General features: G+C 49.3%; 1 protein-coding gene across 1 annotated transcript in view; it reads right to left on the bottom strand.

Moving 5' to 3' along the window:
• LOC116955590 (alpha-2,8-sialyltransferase 8E-like) overlaps positions 1–19,464 on the bottom strand; it is a 28,319-nt gene extending 8,855 nt beyond the window's left edge. Inside the window, exons 1-6 of the mRNA XM_076053254.1 lie at positions 19,176–19,464; positions 18,890–18,979; positions 16,190–16,276; positions 7,562–7,703; positions 2,509–2,621; positions 394–486 (exon numbers count right to left, since the gene is read on the bottom strand). Coding sequence (XP_075909369.1) covers positions 394–486; positions 2,509–2,621; positions 7,562–7,703; positions 16,190–16,276; positions 18,890–18,979; positions 19,176–19,327 — 677 coding nt within the window. The 5' untranslated portion in view covers positions 19,328–19,464. The remainder of the gene's footprint in view (positions 1–393; positions 487–2,508; positions 2,622–7,561; positions 7,704–16,189; positions 16,277–18,889; positions 18,980–19,175) is intronic.
• Positions 19,465–20,142: the final 678 nt, after the last annotated feature.

The following is a 20,142-nucleotide window of genomic DNA, read 5'->3' as shown; positions in this document are numbered from 1 at the left end:
CAGTGGCTTTTTGCTGTTTCTGAAGGAATCCCGAGGGTAAGGATTCAATCTCCTGACTCCACCAAATGGGGTTTGGACAGGAGACGTCATAGACGCCTGTTCCCCCAGGGCCTCCGGCACAAGCTTAGTTAGATTTTTATTCCGTGGTTTAGTGGTACTTGGATTGAAGGTGGAGGGGTTACCAGCCCCTCGTTCCTTTGGCCCATGTGGTGGCTACAAACGCCATGAGGGGAATGGCCAATCTAAATTATCTCTCCCCCCATGGCACTGCTCACCACAGTGTACTGTCCGGCACCAACGAGGAGGTAGGGGGTTGTTTTGCCACTACACCACACACTCACACACCCCTGATATGCACACACACACACACACCCCTGAAACACACACACTCACTTCTTTATGATGATGGAGGGATTCGCTGTCACCAAACTTGTTTTCATCCCAACGTCGTTGGAAAACTTCCCGTCCACAGGAGCCAGGTTACAGCTACACAGAGGAGACAACGCCGCCACTCACTCACAGAGTCACCCACTCACGATTATAAACAACGAACCACCACCACCACTGACTCACTCACTCACAGACTCACCCACTCAGGGATCTAAGCGAGGCTCCACCACCGCTCACTCACAGACTCACCCAATCAGGGATCTAAACAATGCACCACCACCACTCACTCACAGACTCACCCACTAAGAGTCCTTAACAATGCACCACCATCACCAATGCTCACTCACAGACTCACCCACTCAGAGTTATAAACAACGTGCCATCGGCGTCATCGTCAAGGAATCCATTTGGAAATCTTGTGGAGCAGCAGGATACCCCCCCCCCCCCCCCGTGGTGTTGTTGTTAAACGGACCCGCGGAAGTGGAAATCGCAGAGCTACCTCTGAGATTCCCTTTCATTCAAGTGGCACGATAGTCGAGACGCAGAACGGAATCCGTGGAAGTCGATATCACAGAGCTACCTGTGCAATTCTATTGTACTCATGCAATTTGACTGTGTATGCTTAATCTATTTTACCTTTTTGTTTTCAAGCGATTTCTTTAACTTTCCTCTACTTTGCACTCCTATCGTTTTTTCGCGTCGTTTTCTGTCGCAAGATTCTGACCCCGTGCCCTTTACTGGACATCTGTCGAAGAAGAGCTTCACAGATCATCGGATTTCTCGAGGACGAATACAGATTCTGGAATCGCTTCTTCGATCGAACTCTGATCCGCACACAATTGGGTGCAGCAATGTCCCCCCTCCACTTGCCCTGCCCTAAGAGAGAGCAAGAGAGAAGACACTTTTGCTCCCGGCGTGAGAGTCAAAACCGATCGCTTTTCACTCTCAGAGATGGGATCGAGCCCTTCGTTCCCGTGAGGGCCGCGGCGTCTTTCGTCACCGGTGCAACGTTACAGGCGACTTTTATAAGGCGATGCCTGGCGGTGAGAGCCAGCACCGCCGCATGCACCAGCGAATACGGCATTCGGCATTTCGCCTTCAAAAGAGCTTGCTTCTCCGTCGAGGGAGGCCCGGCGTAACGACGCGCTGCTCGTGTTGCGCGTGGTGACGCGCGTGGTGACGCGCGTGGTGACGCGCGTGGTGACGCGCGTGGTGACGCGCGTGGTGACGCGCGTGGTGACGCGCGTGGTGACGCGCGTGGTGACGCGCGTGGTGACGCGCGTGGTGACGCGCGTGGTGACGCGCGTGGTGACGCGAGTGGTGACGCGCGTGGTGACGCGCGTGGTGACGCGCGTGGTGACGCGCGTGGTGACGCGCGTGGTGACGCGCGTGGTGACGCGCGTGGTGACGCGCGTGGTGACGCGCGTGGTGACGCGCGTGGTGACGCGCGTGGTGACGCGCGTGGTGACGCGCGTGGTGACGCGCGTGGTGACGCGCGTGGTGACGCGCGTGGTGACGCGCGTGGTGACGCGCGTGGTGACGCGCGTGGTGACGCGCGTGGTGACGCGCGTGGTGACGCGCGTGGTGACGCGCGTGGTGACGCGCGTGGTGACGCGCGTGGTGACGCGCGTGGTGACGCGCGTGGTGACGCGCGTGGTGACGCGCGTGGTGACGCGCGTGGTGACGCGCGTGGTGACGCGCGTGGTGACGCGCGTGGTGACGCGCGTGGTGACGCGCGTGGTGACGCGCGTGGTGACGCGCGTGGTGACGCGCGTGGCACCACGTACCACGTGACATGACGCTGTAGTCGATGTCGCTTTGCTTATCGAAATCGGCTCCAGTGCTTCTTTCATTGCTGCTGGCAGCAATAAAAGTGGTTTAAAAATACCAAAACAAGTATCTCCCTCCCTCTCTCCTGCCTGGTTCGTAGCGCAGTGGTTGTAGCACTGTGGTAGTGCAGCCTCCTTCGCATTTGTGGTGTCGCTCACTCTCTCTCGCCCTCTCTCTCTATCGCTTTTCGCTCTCTCTCTCGCTTATCTCACTCTTCTTCCCTCTCCTTCCATCTCCCTCCCTCTCTCCCTCCCTCTCCCCTCTCGCCCTCCCCCTCCTCCCTCTCACCGGATCACGAAGTCGGCTGCGTCGATCTGGGAGCCGCAGGAGCTGTTGGCGAGGATCCCTCCGTTCCCCACGACGGCGCAGCGAGGGTAGCGCCCACTCCGCTCGGGGAAGTCCTGCGGCCATCATCATCAGCAGCCATCAGCCATCATAATCAGCCATGATAATTAGCCATTATCATCAGCCAACATCATCAGCCGCCATCATCAGCCGCCATTAGCAGTAGCTGTCATGATCAGCCATCATCAGCCATAATCAGCCATCATCATCATCACCATCATCAGCCATCATCATCAGAAGCTGTCATTATCAGCTATCATCAGCCATCATCGTCAGCCATCGCCATCAGTCATCATCAGCAGCAGCTGTCATTATCAGCCGTCATCAGCCATCATCAGCCATTATCATCAGCCATTACCGTCATCAGTCATCATTATCAGCAGCTGTCATTATCAACCATCATCATCAGCCATCATCATCAGCAGCTGTCATTAGCAGCTGTCATTATCAGCCACCATCATCAGCCACCATCATCAGCCACCATCATCAGCCATTACCATCATCAGCCATCATCAGCAGCAGCTGTCATTATCAGCCATCATCATCAGCCATCACCATCAGCAGCTGTCATTAGCAGCTGTCATTATCAGCCATCATCATCAGCCATCATCATCAGCCATCAGCAGCCGTCATCATCAGCAGCTGTCAATATCAGCCATCATCATCTGGATCACGTATTCAAATCCGCCGATGCCGCAACCGTGACCGACTTTGTCATCGAAGACGTGGGGGGGCTACTTCAGGTAGCAGTCTCATGATGTGCAAAGTGGAATTTGCCGATTATTCGCCGACCCGTCACGACGATGTCATACAGAGAGCTGTTTCCCAGACCAGTTCAAAATCGGCGCAGGTATCAGCGCTCCTGATCAAATTTGGCTTGAGCCACGGCAACTCCGCATAAAAATATATTGCCCCAATCTCGAACCCGAGTACGATTTCAAAGGTCATAGAGCGCCCGTGCCTGATAGCGGTCGCGACTTCCCCACGTCGCTGCGACGGGCACATTCAAGCCATCGCGATCGGCGTGCCCGGAAGCCCCAAGGCACCGGGACGGCTCCACTAAAGACCACCGATGACCTCTGTAAGAACGTGGATGACCTCTGTAAGAACGTGGATGACCTCTGTAAGAACGTGGATGACCTCTGTAAGACGGTGGATGGCCACTGCGCCACAGCATTGGTTTGGCCTCGATCTCTCAGCCATCTTTGATAACCCATCGACTGCGAGATACTCACATAACCTGTCAACTCCTCATCAGTGCCCTACCTTATTACAGACAAATTCAGACCCTATTGGTCACCCCGTGCCTTTATAAATCTCAACGTTCGTACTACAAAGTCCCATCACAAGGGAGAAACACATACAAATAGACCAAATTTATGCTTTTTTCCCGTATTTAAACTGCTGTACGCCGTATGGACTTGAAAACGCAATTTCCCTGTACAATAAATACTGGGTTGACAGGTACGTATTAAAAATGGGACCTTTTTGCCAGTATCAAAGTATAAAAAACAAGAGGTTTTACCCTTTCTGGCAATTAAACAGGTGTTAAAACACCAAATAGCAACATTTATCAAGGAGTCAAGTACTGCATTAACCACACACAGTACTTGTGATGAACATGCAAACAAACGTGCTCCGATAATATATGGACATTGTCACTGTTCGCCTTTGGCGTTCTCTAGGTCTGACACTGTTGGTGACAATAGGCCATAAAGAAGTCTGCTGCTGTCCCTGGCGTAGGCCATCAATTTCAAAGACAACGCCCATGTATTATAATTATCAGAGCATGTTTGTTTCCACGTTCCCCACAAGTGGCTGTGTGTGGTTAATGCAGTAACTTGATCCCTTGCAAAAAAAAGGTTTCTATTCGTCGCTTGAACATCGTAACACAACTGTTTTATTGCCAGAAAGGATCAAAGACCGATTATTATTTTTCCATAGGCAAGTACTCATCGAGTGGCTCAGGTCAAGGTTTGGTGCCTTGGGTACGGCGCTGGGGTGGATTGAGTCGTCCCTTATGTGGCCGATCAACGTTCGCCAAGCCGGGCGATGATCAGCCATCGCCTGTGCTGTGCCTCAGTCGGCGTTCCGCGGGGGAGTTTTCGCCCTCTCGGGCCCTTCCTGTCTTACAACGCGCGTCTCTCAGATCACCAATGTCGTCTCGACATCGAGTACCATCAATGTGCCGACGACAGACAGTTGCACACCGCGATGACGTCACGGTTAAAATGCGGAAAGCCTCGTGCATTCCGCGGCGCTCGCGCGTGGAGGTTTCGTTGCACGTAACGGAAGCGCTGCTTGATCCGGTAAAAAACAAAACTAAATCGGAGGTTCTGCTCGTTGGTCACTCGGGCTCGGGGCGACAAGAATTGCGGGAAGATGAGGCTGTGACAGTCACGGACTCCAGGATTCAGTTTTCTACTCGTATCTGAAGAGCCTCGGCACCACACTCGACCAGGATGTGCCGTTTGATTGCCGCATGCAAAATGTAGCCAGGTCCTGCAATGTTCACATCCGGGCTCTACGGACACATTCGACCACTGTTGGGTTGTGACATACCCCAACACGGTGGTGTATGTGTAGCGTAGTATCGATGAGGCTCGATTATTGCAACTCGCTACTCTACGGGATGTCTGGCAAAAAAACAATACCAAGCTGCAGCGTGTACACAATTCCCCAGCGCGTGTCATGACGGGATACTGCAAGATCCGACCGTGTCCGTCCAGTGCTCGCTGAGCTGCATTGGCTTCCACTCGTCAAACGAATTCGTTACAAGGTCGCGTTCATTACACATAAAGTGCTTGCCGCAAATGAAACACAATACCTCGCAGCGGCTTCTGGCTGCCCATCGAACAAAGATGGTCACCGCATTACGCCCTTTTAGATGGGCTCCTGCGGCCGTCTGGAATGCTCTTCCTTCCGATATTATGACGCCACTGGGAGTTATGCACTTTTAAATCATCACCTCGTTTGAAAACTCATTTCTTTAGAAGTGCTACTTGTGTTAAGCTTGTTGTCCTTCCCTGCATCTCCGATAAGCTCGGTTGGCTATGTATGGTGTGAAAGAGGTTCAACATACATAAGTGCCGACATACACATCAGCTATTGTGGTGCCACGACCGTGGAGCAACTCCACAAGCGCTGCAATTGTCCACTACCCCCCACCCTGAGCACACGCACACACGCAGCATTTGCACCCACATAGTGTCCTGGCAGGGGATTGCCTGGCACATCGGGTTTTAATCCGAAAGGGCCCTGGAGGGAAAGTCCCACGGTTTCCCGGTGCCAGGAGATTGGCTGACCCTCGCAGGATAGGTTACATTGCAATGCTTAGTCTTTGGTTCCTTCGGTAAAGTCATGTATAAATAGAAAATAATAAATGACACAAAAAAGAATAATTCCTGCAGTCACGAAAGCGCCAAATCACATTGCAATGCCCCTAAAATTGGTTTAAAATTGTATGGGCGCAGAATCCCTGGGCCAACCGCAATGAGTTACTCACAACATTGGGGGGAGGACGGAGGGCAGAATATTAAGCAAGAAAAGCGCAAGCGCCCTTCCAGACAATGGGCAACAAGGGACAATGGGTGGCCGGCGACCGCCGCCGTGGACTCGAGGAAGGACATGGTAACAGGGTGGGGAGGGGGGGGGTAACCACAGGTAAGCGCATGATTGGCCACTTGGTACAATGGCACCCCGGGTCTTTGAAGTTAAGGGAATAAAAGGAGTAGCCCGGGAAGATTTTGGGCTCTTGTCTTAAACCTCTGGGCCGTCAAGACCAACTCCCTGTCGTCCTGCCTCCTCGAGCCGCTCGCAGCATCCGTGTGATGCCAGCGAGTGCTACTACGAGGCAGTGATAGGTAAAGTTTTCTCTCGTCCTTCTCCCTCCGACTCTCACAGCGTCCGTGCGACGCAGTGAGTACAGCTTTGAGGTACGTGGTAGGACGTTTGAGTGACTGGGTTCTTAGGCACAGTTAGGCTAAGATCTTCTCGTAAAATATTCCCCCCCAGGTAGTGTGTATTTGCGCCATCAATAAACTTTAGTATAGAGTGTCGGTGCAGTGTCATTTCTGTGTGTGTGGGTGGAACCTTGGCGTGGTGTTGGTAATTTGAGTGTGTGTGTGTGTGAGGAACGCGTGTATTTAAAACATAAACAGCCGCTGACGCTCGCGCGCCCATGCAACCGTGCCACGCGAGTATTAGGTCGGGGGCGGGGTGAGTTAAAACCACTCGTCGACGCGCGTGCGTGTGTGTGTGTTAAATTAATCGCTTGCAGGGTCTGATCGCCGGCAGGGGCGCACGCATGCTCGCCACCGCCGTAGCATTAGCGTTAGTGTATGTGCGTGTGTGGAATAACCCCGTGCGGTGGTGAGTCAGCGATTTAGCTATGTACCTCAGAGGGGGCGCTAACACGGGAGGGGGGGGGCAATCACCCAGTCGGCGGGGGCCCGGCGGGAGCCGATCGGCGCGGTGGAGGAGGGAGTGGGGGAGAGAGTGGAGGGGGCAAACGTTGCACCCCAACTGCCCGGCGAAGGTGGTAGGGCGGACGTCGGCCCTCACACTATCCTCAGCAGTAGCAGCCATTATCGTTATCATGACGACATGGGTAGCAGTAGCACGTTTAACGCTTATTGCAGATGCTTTGCGGTTCAAAACTGCGGGTGTCATCATCATCATGACCCACAGCATCTTTACACACAGTGGGCAAGTAGGCGAACGAGTGAGCGGACAAGTGCGCGGATGAGCGAATGAACGGGCGAGGGAGCGAATGAAACGAGCGAGCGAGCGAATGAATAAATGAATGAATGGGCGAGTGAGCGAGTGAATGAACGGGCGAGTGAGTGAATGAGCGGGCTAGTGAATGAGCAAGCGAAGGGGTGAGAAAGCAAGCAAACGATCAAGTGAGCAAACGGACGAACGAGCGAACGAATAGATGAGCAAGTGAATGAACAGGAGAGCGAGCAAAGGAGTGAGCAAGCGAGCCAGCCGGCACCTTGATGAAAATGTTGTGCAGGTTTTCGTCCACTCTGATCGTCTTCTTGCTGGCGTCGTACGTGATGTTGGAGTTGATGGGGGAGTTCGCCTGCGTCACCATCACCCGGCCCGCACCACCCGTCGCGTTCCGGTGGCTCTCCCTGCAAAGCGGGGAGACATGGAGCAGGGGGGAGAGGGGGGGGCACGGGGAGACACGGAGTCACGGGGAAGCATAGAGACACAGAGAGATACGGGGACACGGGGGGAGTGGGACACGGGGAGACACAGGGACACGGGAGGACACGGGGCAACGCGGGGAGACATGAGGACACGGGGAGATGCGGGCATACGGGGAGGCATGGGGAGATGTGGGGATACAGGTGACGCAGGGAGATCTGGGAAGTCATCTTGTCGTGTAACTGACGAGCCATGACACAAACCAGAGTGACTGGAAGGCATGGGCCAGATCACCTCGATAACAAATGGTAGTAGGCCACGACATGTTTGTGTGGCCCATGGGCTTCTGAGCACCAAACATGGCTGTTCCGGCATCGCTGCATCATCCACACAACGTTATGAGGCCAGGGCAAGAACATCTGCTGGACTACAACAGTAACGGAAACCGGTGACAATGCGGGCCCATGTTCTTGGCACCAAAGACCTACCGTGGAGCCAATTTGCTTTACTGATCATCGTCGGCTTATCATCTGTTAGATGCACAACTTCCATTCATATCATTATGATCATAGGCTATCCCTCGCAATCGAGGATGATTGTCTTCCATAGAAAAAATGGATTATCTGTGGGTCCAAAGAAAGCTGAAGAGACCAATCCGGAATCTACAGAAAGAGTGGCAGTGGTGGTGTGGAACTGCATTAGTAAGTCGGGCAGCAGTGTTGTGCTGTTAATGTGGTTGATGACACAATTTCAACTGAGAAGACGGTTATAAACTCAGCAATCATTGGAAAGTTGTCGTCAACCACTTTCAGTCATGACTTGATTTGTAATTTCTCGTCAACATCCACCGTCAGCAGTGTGGATGTGTGGAGCTAGGTGGAATGTCCCCCATCTCTCTACCCTCTCTCTCTCCCCCTATCTCTACCCCCCTCTCTCTCTCCCTAGCTCTGCCCCCCTCTCTCTCCCCCTTTGTCTTCTCCTGCATTAGCATTGGCTGCCCCGCCGATGCTGCTGACAGACTTGGACTGCGCAGCTCGATGCTCAGGGCTGGTCACACGGCTCTTGTGCCCCGCACCTTTGGCTCGTCCATTCATGCTGCACTTGTCCCCAATCCTGCTGACACTTGGGCTACACCCATTTCAAGCCTTGATAAACAGTTGCAGTTGGAGGCTTGCCCCCCCCCCCCCCCCATTTCTCTCCGCCTGATGACGACCACTTGTGTCGTCATCGAAACGTCGTGAGTTTTTATTGTTATTTTGTTGTTTTCTATTTCGGTGACTTTACGGAAAGAACCAAAGAATATGAATTCGTGCAGTCACGAAAGTTTTAAGTCAAAATTTTGGTCTGAGATTGACAGGTTGCTAAGAATCACTGCTCGCATACCATCATGCAGCAGGTGAAGAATGGTGAAACATTTCAGTGGACATCCATACTTTCGGAGAATCTTCCACACTGCTCCTCAGTTGACAGAATCAAAAGCTTTCGTGAGGTCAAAGAAGGCCGTATAGAGAGGCTTGTGTTATTCCTGACATTTTGCTGCAGTTGACAGGCAACGAAAATTGAGTCCATTTGTGCCTCTCGATGACGTGAACCCACATTGGGATTCGGTGACAGAACACAGTTTCAGGAGAGTTATTGCAATGATCTTTTCTGCAGTGGACAGCAAGGTGATCCCCCTGTAATTTCCAAAATCGGATTCATCTCCTTGAGTTCTTTTGGGATTTCCTCGTGTTTTCAAATCTTTAAGAATAGTGCTTGAAGCCATGACGTGAGCTCCTCTGCCCCTTGTTTGAAGAGTTCAGCTCCAGATGCTATTTATTGTTCTTCATTGCTTGATCAGATCTCCTCCATTCTTAGTCCTTAGGGGGATTGGTCCCTGAGTGCTCTGACCATAGGCACTTCTGGTGGCACTGAAAAAGCCGCGCATTATTGGATCTCTGTCTCCTTATATTCCCACCATCTCTTGACTTAAAGCTTTCATGACTGCAGGAATTCATATTCTTGGGTCTTTTGGTGAAGTCACGTAAATTGGTTCAAATAAAATGATAAAAAATAACAAAAAAACTACGACATTTAAATCGCAACACAAGCGTTCGTCATTAGGAAGTAAAAAGAGGGGGACAGCTGCTGAGGCAGGCTGTTTTAAAGGTTTAAAATGGGCGTAGCCCAAGAGTCATAAACGAAGTGGGCGGGGCTAGTGATGTTAATGTGATAGATTAGCATGTAAATGTAAGATCGGAGAGTGGCCTCCACGTGTGCGTGGAGGTGGCTATGTTAATGTGAGAGATTAGCATGTTAATGTAAGATCGGAGAGCGGCCTCCACGTGGGCGGGGTTAGTGATGTTAATGTGATAGATTAGCATGTTAATGTAAAATCGGAGAGCGGCCTCCACGTGTGCGTGGAGGTGGCTATGGTAATGTGAGAGATTAGCATGTTAATGTAAGATCAGAGAGCGGCCTCCACGTGGACGTGGCTATATTAATGTGAGAGATTAGCATGTTAATGTAAGAGCAGAGAGCGGCCACTACGTGCGCGTGGAGGTGGCTATGTTAATGTAAGAGATTAGCATGTTAATGTAAGATCAGAGAGCGGCCTCCACGTGGAGGTGGCTATGTTAATGTAAGAGATTAGCATGTTAATGTAAGATCAGAGAGCGGCCTCCACGTGGAGGTGGCTATGTTAATGTGAGAGATTAGCATGTTAATGTAAGATCGGAGAGCGGCCTCTATGTGTGCGTGGAGGTGGCTATGTTAATGTGAGAGATTAGCATGTTAATGCAAGATCAGAGAGCGGCCTCCACGTGGACGTGGCTATGTTAATGTGAGAGATTAGCATGTTAATGTAAGATCGGAGAGCGGCCTCTACATGCGCGTGGAGGTGGCTATGTTAATGTGAGAGATTAGCATGTTAATGTAAGATCAGAGAGCGGCCTCCACGTGCGCGTGGAGGTGGCTATGTTAATGTGAGAGATTAGCATGTTAATGGAAGATCGCAGAGCGGCAACGTCGAGCTCGGTGAGCGAGGTGGCTGTTTTAGTGTGGGAAATTTAACCTGTTAATGTAAAATCAGAGAGCCGAAAATAACAACTAACGTCTGATCGAGTCGCTCACATTTCTGAAGAGATGCAGCAATACTAAAGTAATACCGATCGCCTTTACACTGACATCTGTAGATGTCACTTCAACCAATGCTAAAAGGATCTTGTTCAGGGCTGGCCTAGCCCTGGTTTCAGAGAGAATACGATTGCTCCCATTTGAACTGGACAATTTAGACAAGACTTTCCTGAATCACACTTAAAATTGACGGAAAAAATTTCTTCAGCTGCCTCAATGTTAGCTAAATGCAAAGATAACCTGATTTCCCAGTTCAACCTCCTTTCCAAGAAGAAACCAGATCCACACATCAAAAAGTTAGATGTTGACAAGACTGTTATCAATCAAGTCAAAATCAAATTTCTGACAGCCTAAAATCGGTTCTAGCCGAAGGGTTGAATTTTGCAGTCACTCCTAAACACATCCCATTTGATGATACCATTGCCCAGGTCTACGTAGCAAACCCACTGGCTATCAACAAAGATTCGTTAATGAAGCCATCCACAGACACAACATCAATCGATCAGTATAAACTGATCAATCATTGGAAGGATGTTATCAACCAGTTTAAGTAATAACTGGCTGTGATGTTCCCACCCTACCACTTTCCGATGTGAGTTGTTATTTTCGGCTCTCTGGTTTTACATTAACAGGTTAAATTTTCCACACTAACACAGCCACCTCGCTCACCAAGCTCAATGTTGCTGCTCTCCGATCTGACATTAACATGCTAATCTCTCACATTAACATAGACACCTCCGCGCACACGTAGGGGCCGCTCTCCGATCTCACATTAACATGCTAATCTCTCATATTAACATAGCCACTTCTCTGCCCTCGTCGTGGAGGTCGCCCTCAAATCTTAAATTAACATGCTAATTTCTCACATTAACATTACTAGCCTCGGCCACTTCGCTAATGACCCTTGGGCTACACCCATTTGAAACCTTTAAAACAGTCTGCCTCGTCAGCTGTCCCCCTCTTTTTTCTTCCTGATGACGAACGCTTGTGCTTCGATCGAAATGTCGCAATTCTTTGTTATTTTCTTCGGACCAATCTACGTGACTTTATCGAAAGACCCAAGAATATGAATTCCCACCATCTGTTTTTCATATCGCGGGCCCTTCTCTGGACCGCTGCCTTAGCTTGTTGGTGATTGGAATTTGATATCATTTTACCAAGCACAAAAAGCCTCGGCGTTTGTGAGCGATGAACTCTTGGATCTCCTGATTATTCTCATCAAACCAGTCTTGCTGTCTCTTGGTAGAGACTCCAAGTATCTCTTTACAGGTGTTAATGATTGTGGGCTTAAGGGCATCCCAAGCGCTGCCCATATTATCCCACTGGTGGCAATTCAAGTTTGACAGTTTTTCATTGAGGCATTGGCGGAAGAGCCCTCGCTTAATTGAGTCCTTGAGACCTTCGACGTTGATATTTTGTAGGCATCTCTTGCACTGCAGCCATCACTTGGGAGACAGTTTTATGGATATGGTTGAAGAGATGAGTCGATGATCAGTCAAGAAATCATCAGCTGCTTGCACAGCCTGGGTGATGCAGACATCTTTGCAATCACGGGCACGTACAATGGGGTAATTGATCAAGTGCCAGTGCTTAGATCGTGGATATTGACATGATGTTTTGTATTTATTTTTCTGGTGGAACAGGGTGTTGGTGATGATGAGTCCACATTCCTTGCATTTAGTCAAGAGGAGGATACCATTACAATTCAATTTCGATTTAAAGCTTTCGTGACTGCAATGATTCATCTTCTTTGGTTCTTTCGGTAAAGTCACGTAGAATGATAATAAAATAATAAATTGATAAAATAAAATAACACAATAATATTCTCACGACGTTTCGGCCACAACACAAGCGGCCTTCATCAGGTGAAGGGGGCGAGACTGTCTGGTAGGACAGCGCTGGAGTGAAAGAGCCACGTTCAGATACGGCCTTTAAGCTGTGTGAGAGGAACAAAGCGCCTTGACAAAGGAATTAGCATATAATTTAGCATTGAAATGGCTGAATGATTAGCTTGTGACTGGTCACAGAAATAGCTATGTTAAAAGTTAAAGCATACACACCCGCAGAGGCACCCATTGTTAAAGGGATTAGCATAGAATTTAGCATTGAAATAGCTAAGTTAAGGCATACACATCTTGACAATGGAATTAGCATAGAATTTAGCATTGAGATAGCTGAGTGGTTAGCTTGTACCTGCTGCAGAAATAGAGCTTGTACCTGCTGCAGAAATAGCTACGTTAAAGTCAGAGCATACACATTCACCGAGGCCCTTAGTACAAATCAAACAGGAGAATTTAGCATTGAAATAACTAGGCGAATCCAGCATTGAAACAACTGAGTGATTAGCTAGTGACTGGTCACAGAAATGACTACACATCTGAGCTATTCACAGTACTATATAGTGAACCAATAAAAACTAAAATATAAATTACCTTCATGTTATCAATAAACTCTATATTCTCCAATCAGCTAAGCTACCAACAATAAGTCGTTATATATCACAATGCTATATGGCGAAAAAATGGGTGGATTCTTACCCTCAAATTTCAGCACCACGGATAGCTACGGGTCCCGTTCAGACGGACGAGTTCGTCCATGGTCGGAACAGAGGAGGGGGAGAGAGACAGCTGCGAGGCCCTAGTATTCTCCAAATTGTAAAACTATACCATTAACCGTGGTGTGAGAGGTATTAAGAGGCAATGCTGGCGAAAGAGCTGCGGTCTGAAGGTCATCGTAAAAATACAATTAATTAAGAACAGAAATGATTTAAAACATCTTTCCAGTGGTTACTAAGCCTGAATCCATCTTCTCGGTTGAAATTGTCTCTGTGCTTGTATATGTGAATGGCCTCATGAACGAATCTCTCATGGTAGCCGGTTGGTTTGCAAAGAACCTCCGTCTTGGAGAAGTCAATGTCATGTGAGCCCACTGAATTATAACAGTGATCTGCCACGGCAGAGGAGTTCGTCCTACCGTGTTTCAAGTCTGCTTTGTGTTCGCGGATGCGGTCCGAGATATGTCTTTTGGTTTCTCCAATGTAGCTACTACCACAGAGGCACTTTAGTTTGTAAACGCCCGGGTACTGTATGTCTGGAACAGCATCTTTTACAGATGGAACTAAATCACGGATTTTATGTACTGTGTTGAATCGGACCTGGATCTTGTGTTTGTTCAGGATTTTGGAGATCTTTTTAGTGACCCCTGCAATGTAGGGTAAGGTGATGGTGTTGAGTGGCTCCACAAGAGAATCCTTCTTCATGACTGGAGTGATGGCTTTGCGGATTGTGTAGTCGGAGTAGCCATTAGCCCTGAGAGCCTGGTGTACGTGCTTGAGTTCACTGGTAATGTGTTCCTGGTCGGAAATGCATTGGGCTCTATGGTATAGAGTCTTGATGAGGGAGTTCTTCTGGGATGGATGGTGGTGGGAATCCGGTTTCAAGTAAGCATCTGTATGGGTAGCTTTCCTGTAGACAGAGTGGCTCATTGAACCATCATTCAGCCATTTCAATGCTAAATTATATGCTAATTCCTTTGTCAAGGCGCTTTGTTCCTCTCACACAGCTTAAAGGCCGTATCTGAACGTGGCTCTTTCACTCCAGCGCTGTCCTACCAGACAGTCTCGCCCCCTTCACCTGATGAAGGCCGCTTGTGTTGTGGCCGAAACATCGTGAGAATATTATTGTGTTATTTTATTTTATCAATTTATTATTTTATTATCATTCTACGTGACTTTACCGAAAGAACCAAAGAAGACATTACAATTCACTTTTCCCACTCCTTCCTTGCCGATGGTTCCATTCCAGAGGTTTAAGTCCCTTCCACCTCCTGGCATTAAAATCACCGAGAAGAATACATTTGTCTCTCACAGGAATGATAGACAGAACCTGGTCAAGGCTGACATAAAATGATTCCTTAGTTTCATCATCGGAGTCAAGATTCGGGGCATATGCGCTGATGTCAGTGGCATGTTGGCTAACCCACCAGTTTGAGACAGAGTCATGAAGCGCTCACTGATTACAAAAGACAACTCGCCAATCTGATTGATGAGTTAATTCTTGATGGCGAAGCCAACCCCGTGCAGCTGCCACTGTTCTTCCTGTCTGCCTTTCCAGAAGAGGGGGGTGTAGCCACCTCCTTTTGCCTTGAGCTGCCCCTCCCCTGCTCGCCGAATCTCACAAAGGGGCACCTCCACGTCCATGGTGTGCCCGTCTGAGTTCCCGGGCCACGATTGCGGTGCAGCGTTCTGGGCGTTCAGACATTCCAGGTCCCCCATTTAATTATCTGACCTTTATTTTAGTTCCCACCACGGTAACAGTGATCCCTCTGGATGTGGCTATCCAGTCGGAAAGGGGTGAGACAGATTATGTTCAGGGCACCTTTTCTAGCCACTTCCCCACGTGGGGTGAGCAGATTGGATCCTAAAGATGACTGCTCAGTCGCAGTTACAGCTGCCAAAACACGCTCCTGTCTCCGCCGAGTGCTAGACGGCCATTTTGTAGCTGCCGCATTCATGTCAGTGTGTGGCTAGAAGCTTCGAAACTTCACAAACCCGCTCCCGTCATCACAAGCCGGTCGCCAAAGGACTTGTATTGAACATGCTGGAAGATGTTGCTCCTTTCACGAAAGATGCCTTATCATGGAGAAGATGTTGCACAACAGCTTCCCATACAATGGCAAGTAAACAAGACAATTGGAGATATCGTTCTGCTGCAGCCTTCATTCGCCCTCACAGTCGTTGAGATCAGTTTTAAATGAAGCCGGGGCTTTCGCGACCAATATTATTCATAACAAAGGTTTTTGGGTTAGATTGCATAAGCATAAATGTGTCGTAACCCTCCACCATCTGACACAGCCAATAAGGTTTGTCACATACTCTTTGGTTCTATTCGGTAAAGTCACGTAAAAAACACAACAAAAAATAAAAAATTCACGACGTTTCGGCCACAACACAAGTGGCCTTCATCAGGTGAAGGGACCAGACTATCTAGAGGACAGCGCTGGAGTGAACACAGCCAAGCTCAGACCGCGACCTTTAAGCTGTGTGCGAGGAAGCAGAGCGCCTTGACAAAGGAATTAGCATAAAAAATAGCATTCAATTGGCGGACTCAGCATGATGAACGATGTAGAGGAGGGGAGCATGTGTAACTTTGTGATCATTGTGCTGATGATGATTGTACTAATAATGATTGCGTCAATGATGATAGTGCTGATGATTATTGCGCCAATGATGATTGTGCCGCAAACGATTGTGCCGATGATGATTGGTCTGATGGCGAGTGTGCTCATGATGATTGTGTTTATGATTGTGCTGATGATGATTGTGCTCATGATGATGGTTGTGCTGAGCAGCACTCACTGGAAGTTGAGAGCGGCGGAGAAGTTGGGTGCCCAGGGGCACACGTGCACACTCAGCACGTCGTTCACGATGCTCCCCTGGCTGAACCTGGTGCACGCACACGTACACACACAACGCACACACGCCGCGATTCTGAATCCAGGAGTCCCCATATTTACCCCACCAGCACCGCCGGCACCGAAACACGCGCGTGACCTGAAGAGGTGTAGCCTTTCTAGTAATAATATTAAGATGTTCAAACGCCAAACAGTTACCCCCCACACACACGCTCGCGTCGCTGATGGCATCGTCCCGTCACTTCTCAGCCTTCGCCTCCGCCACCACCACCCACTACCACCATCACCCACTACTACCACCCACTACTACTACCACCAGCCACTACTACTACCACCCACTACTGCTACTACCCACTACTACTACCACCCACTACTACCACCACCCACTACTACTGCCAACGCCCACTATTACCACCACGCACTACTACTACCACCCACTACCACCACCCACCACTACTACCACCACCCACTACTACTACCACCACCCACTACTACTACCACCCACTATCACCACCACCCACTACCACCACCACCCACTACTACTACCACCCACTACTACCACCACCCACTACTACTACCACCCACTACTACTACCACCCACTATCACCACCACCCACTACCACCACCACCCACTACCACCACCACCCACTACTACTACGACCCACTACTACTACCCACTACTACTACCACCCACTACTACCACCACCCACTACTACTACAACCCACTACTACAACCACTCACTACTACTACCACCCACTACCACCACCCACTACTTCTACCACCCACTACTACTACCACCCACTATCACCACCACCCACTACCACCACCACCCACTACTACCACCACCCACTACTACCACCACCCACTACTACTACAACCCACTACTACAACCACTCACTACTACTACCACCTACTACTACTACCACCCACTACTACGACCACCCACAACTACTACCACCCACTACTACTACCACCCACTACTACCACCTACTACTACTACCACCCACTACTACCACCACCACCCACTACTACTACCACCCACTACTACTATCACTACCCCTGTAACAAAAATCACTTCTTAGAATGACGTTTCGATATTCGTCGTGGCAATCATTTCGACGAATGCCGGGGGGTTGTGTCGCACATAGAGATAAGAGATAGGAGCATCTAAACGTGGAGCTAAGAGAATATAAACGTCGAGATAAGAGTTAGGAGCATCTAAAGGGCAAAGAATCAATCGTGCACACACACACATAGAGTTACACACACAGAGTTACACACACAGCGTTACAGACACAAAGAGTTACACACACACACACATAGAGTTACACACACAGAGTTACACACAAATACAGTTACACACACACAGTGTTACATACACACAGAGTTACACACACACAGAGTTACACACACACAGAGTTAGATACACACAGAGTTACACACGCACAGAGTTAGACACACACACAGAGTTACACACACACGGAGTTACACACACACATAGAGTTACACATACAGAGTTACACACACACGGAGTTACACATACACACACAGAGTTATACACACAGAGTTACACACACAGCGTTACAGACACACAGAGTTACACACACACATAGAGTTACACACACACAGAGTTACATACACACACAGAATTACACACACATACAGTTACGCACACACAGTGTTACATACACACAGATTTACACACACACAGAGTTACACACACACAGAGTTAGATACACACAGAGTTACACACGCACAGAGTTAGACACACACAGAGTTAGACACACAGAGTTACACACACACAGAGTTACACACACAGAGTTGCACACCACACACAGAGTTAGACACACACACAGAGTTACACACACACAGAGTTACACACACAGAGTTAGACACACACACAGAGTTACACACACACAGAGTTACACACACACAGAGTTACACACACACAGAGTTAGACACACACACAGAGTTACACACACGCAGAGTTACACACACACAGAGTTATACACACAGAGTTAGACACACACAGAGTTACACACACACAGAGTTAGACACACACACAGAGTTACACACACGCAGAGTTACACACACAGAGTTATACACACAGAGTTACACACACACACAGAGTTACACACACACAGAGTTACACACACACAGAGTTAGACACACGCAGAGTTAGATACACACAGAGTTACACACACACAGAGTTAGACACACACACAGAGTTAGATACACACAGAGTTAGACACACACAGAGTTACACACACACCGAGTTACACACACAGAGTTGCACACCACACACAGAGTTAGACACACACAGAGTTACACACACACAGAGTTAGACACACACAGAGTTAGACACACACAGAGTTAGACACACACAGAGTTAGATACACACAGAGTTACACACACACAGAGTTAGACACACACAGAGTTAGACACACACACAGAGTTACACACACACAGAGTTAGATACACACAGAGTTAGACACACGCACAGAGTTAGATACACACAGAGTTAGACACACACAGAGTTACACACACACAGAGTTAGATACACACAGAGTTACACACACACAGAGTTAGATACACACAGAGTTACACACACACCGGATACACACATGTTCGTGGTCGACTCACTTGGCCGGAATCCCCTGCACGGCGATCCTCCGGAGGTTCAGCGCGCACGCCATCTCCGCCGCCGTTTGTGTTTCCATGATGTTCCTACAACTGAGCGCAACAACAACAGCAGCAGCAACATCAACAACAACAGCAGCAACTACAACAGCAGCAACAACATCAACGGCGATCGTCATCGACCAGAGGCCGCTCCGAGTTCACGACGCCCATGGACAGTCTAAGACGGAGGTAGTTAACATCTAGGAGATTTATTTATTTTTGGTTAGATCTAGGAGATGTTAACTACCTCGCCTGGTGTGCAGGAGGTCGTGGGGTCGATCCCGACCCTGACGCCTGCTGCTGTATATTTGGAGTTTGCGTCTCTCTCTCTCTCTCTATCCCCATGTTCGCGTGGATTTTTCTCCGGGCCAACCGGTTTTTCCCTCCATCCCTCGACATTATGAATGAACATCCACGCGTTTAAAAAATGTGTCTGCTGCTATAAATTCCCACACGATGACGACGATGATAAGCCACTTGGTTGAGCTATGATTTGTGATAGCCAGGTCTCTTCTGAATAAGAGCGACGTGGCTCAGTGGGTTTTATCTGGTCAAATAAAAATAGTAAAAGGAAGAGGTTTTAAAAAGCGGAAAGCCACTGACGCAGTCACCACCGACCACCTACCCACCAACTACCCACCCACCACTCACCCACCCACCCTCTACCCATGCATTTAGAGTATTTGGCTGCTATAAAATGCCCATACGGTGTGATGATGACGATGGTAAGCCCACTTGGTTGTATAGCAGCTCAATTGGGGCTCTTACCTGGTAAAATGAAATAATCGTTGTTGAGACAAAAATGTTGCCTCGTGGACCATCAAAACAAACTCCTATCCTAGACCTTTCATCGATGCCTGTGTCCTTACTTCAGAGATGGCTTATTGGTGACGTCCACGTGGTTATTATTGGAGATATCCACGCGGTCCTGGCACACGCAACCCACTGGGGGCGTCAGCCTCGGCGTCAGCCTGCACACGTGAATGAGACGCACAGCAAGTGGAAACAATCCACCGCCACCATCATCAATCCACGTGCGTGTGTGCGTACGTACGTGTGCACGTTGAACTTCTTTCGCACCGTCCGTAGCCAACCATGCTAATCAGAGGTGCGGGGCAAGGTACGCAGCAAGCGGACACGATCCACCGCCACCATCATCCGCACCTCCGATTTAGCCGCGGTTGGCTAGGTACGGTGCGAAAAAAGTGCAAAAT

Source organism: Petromyzon marinus, chromosome 60 (genome assembly GCF_048934315.1).
Source record: "Petromyzon marinus isolate PM22_M1 ecotype Great Lakes invasive population chromosome 60, UKy_Petmar_22M1.pri1.0, whole genome shotgun sequence".
NCBI classification, from domain to species: domain Eukaryota; kingdom Metazoa; phylum Chordata; class Hyperoartia; order Petromyzontiformes; family Petromyzontidae; genus Petromyzon; species Petromyzon marinus.
Note: the sequence above shows the minus strand (reverse complement) of the source record. Positions and strands in the feature narration are given on the sequence as shown.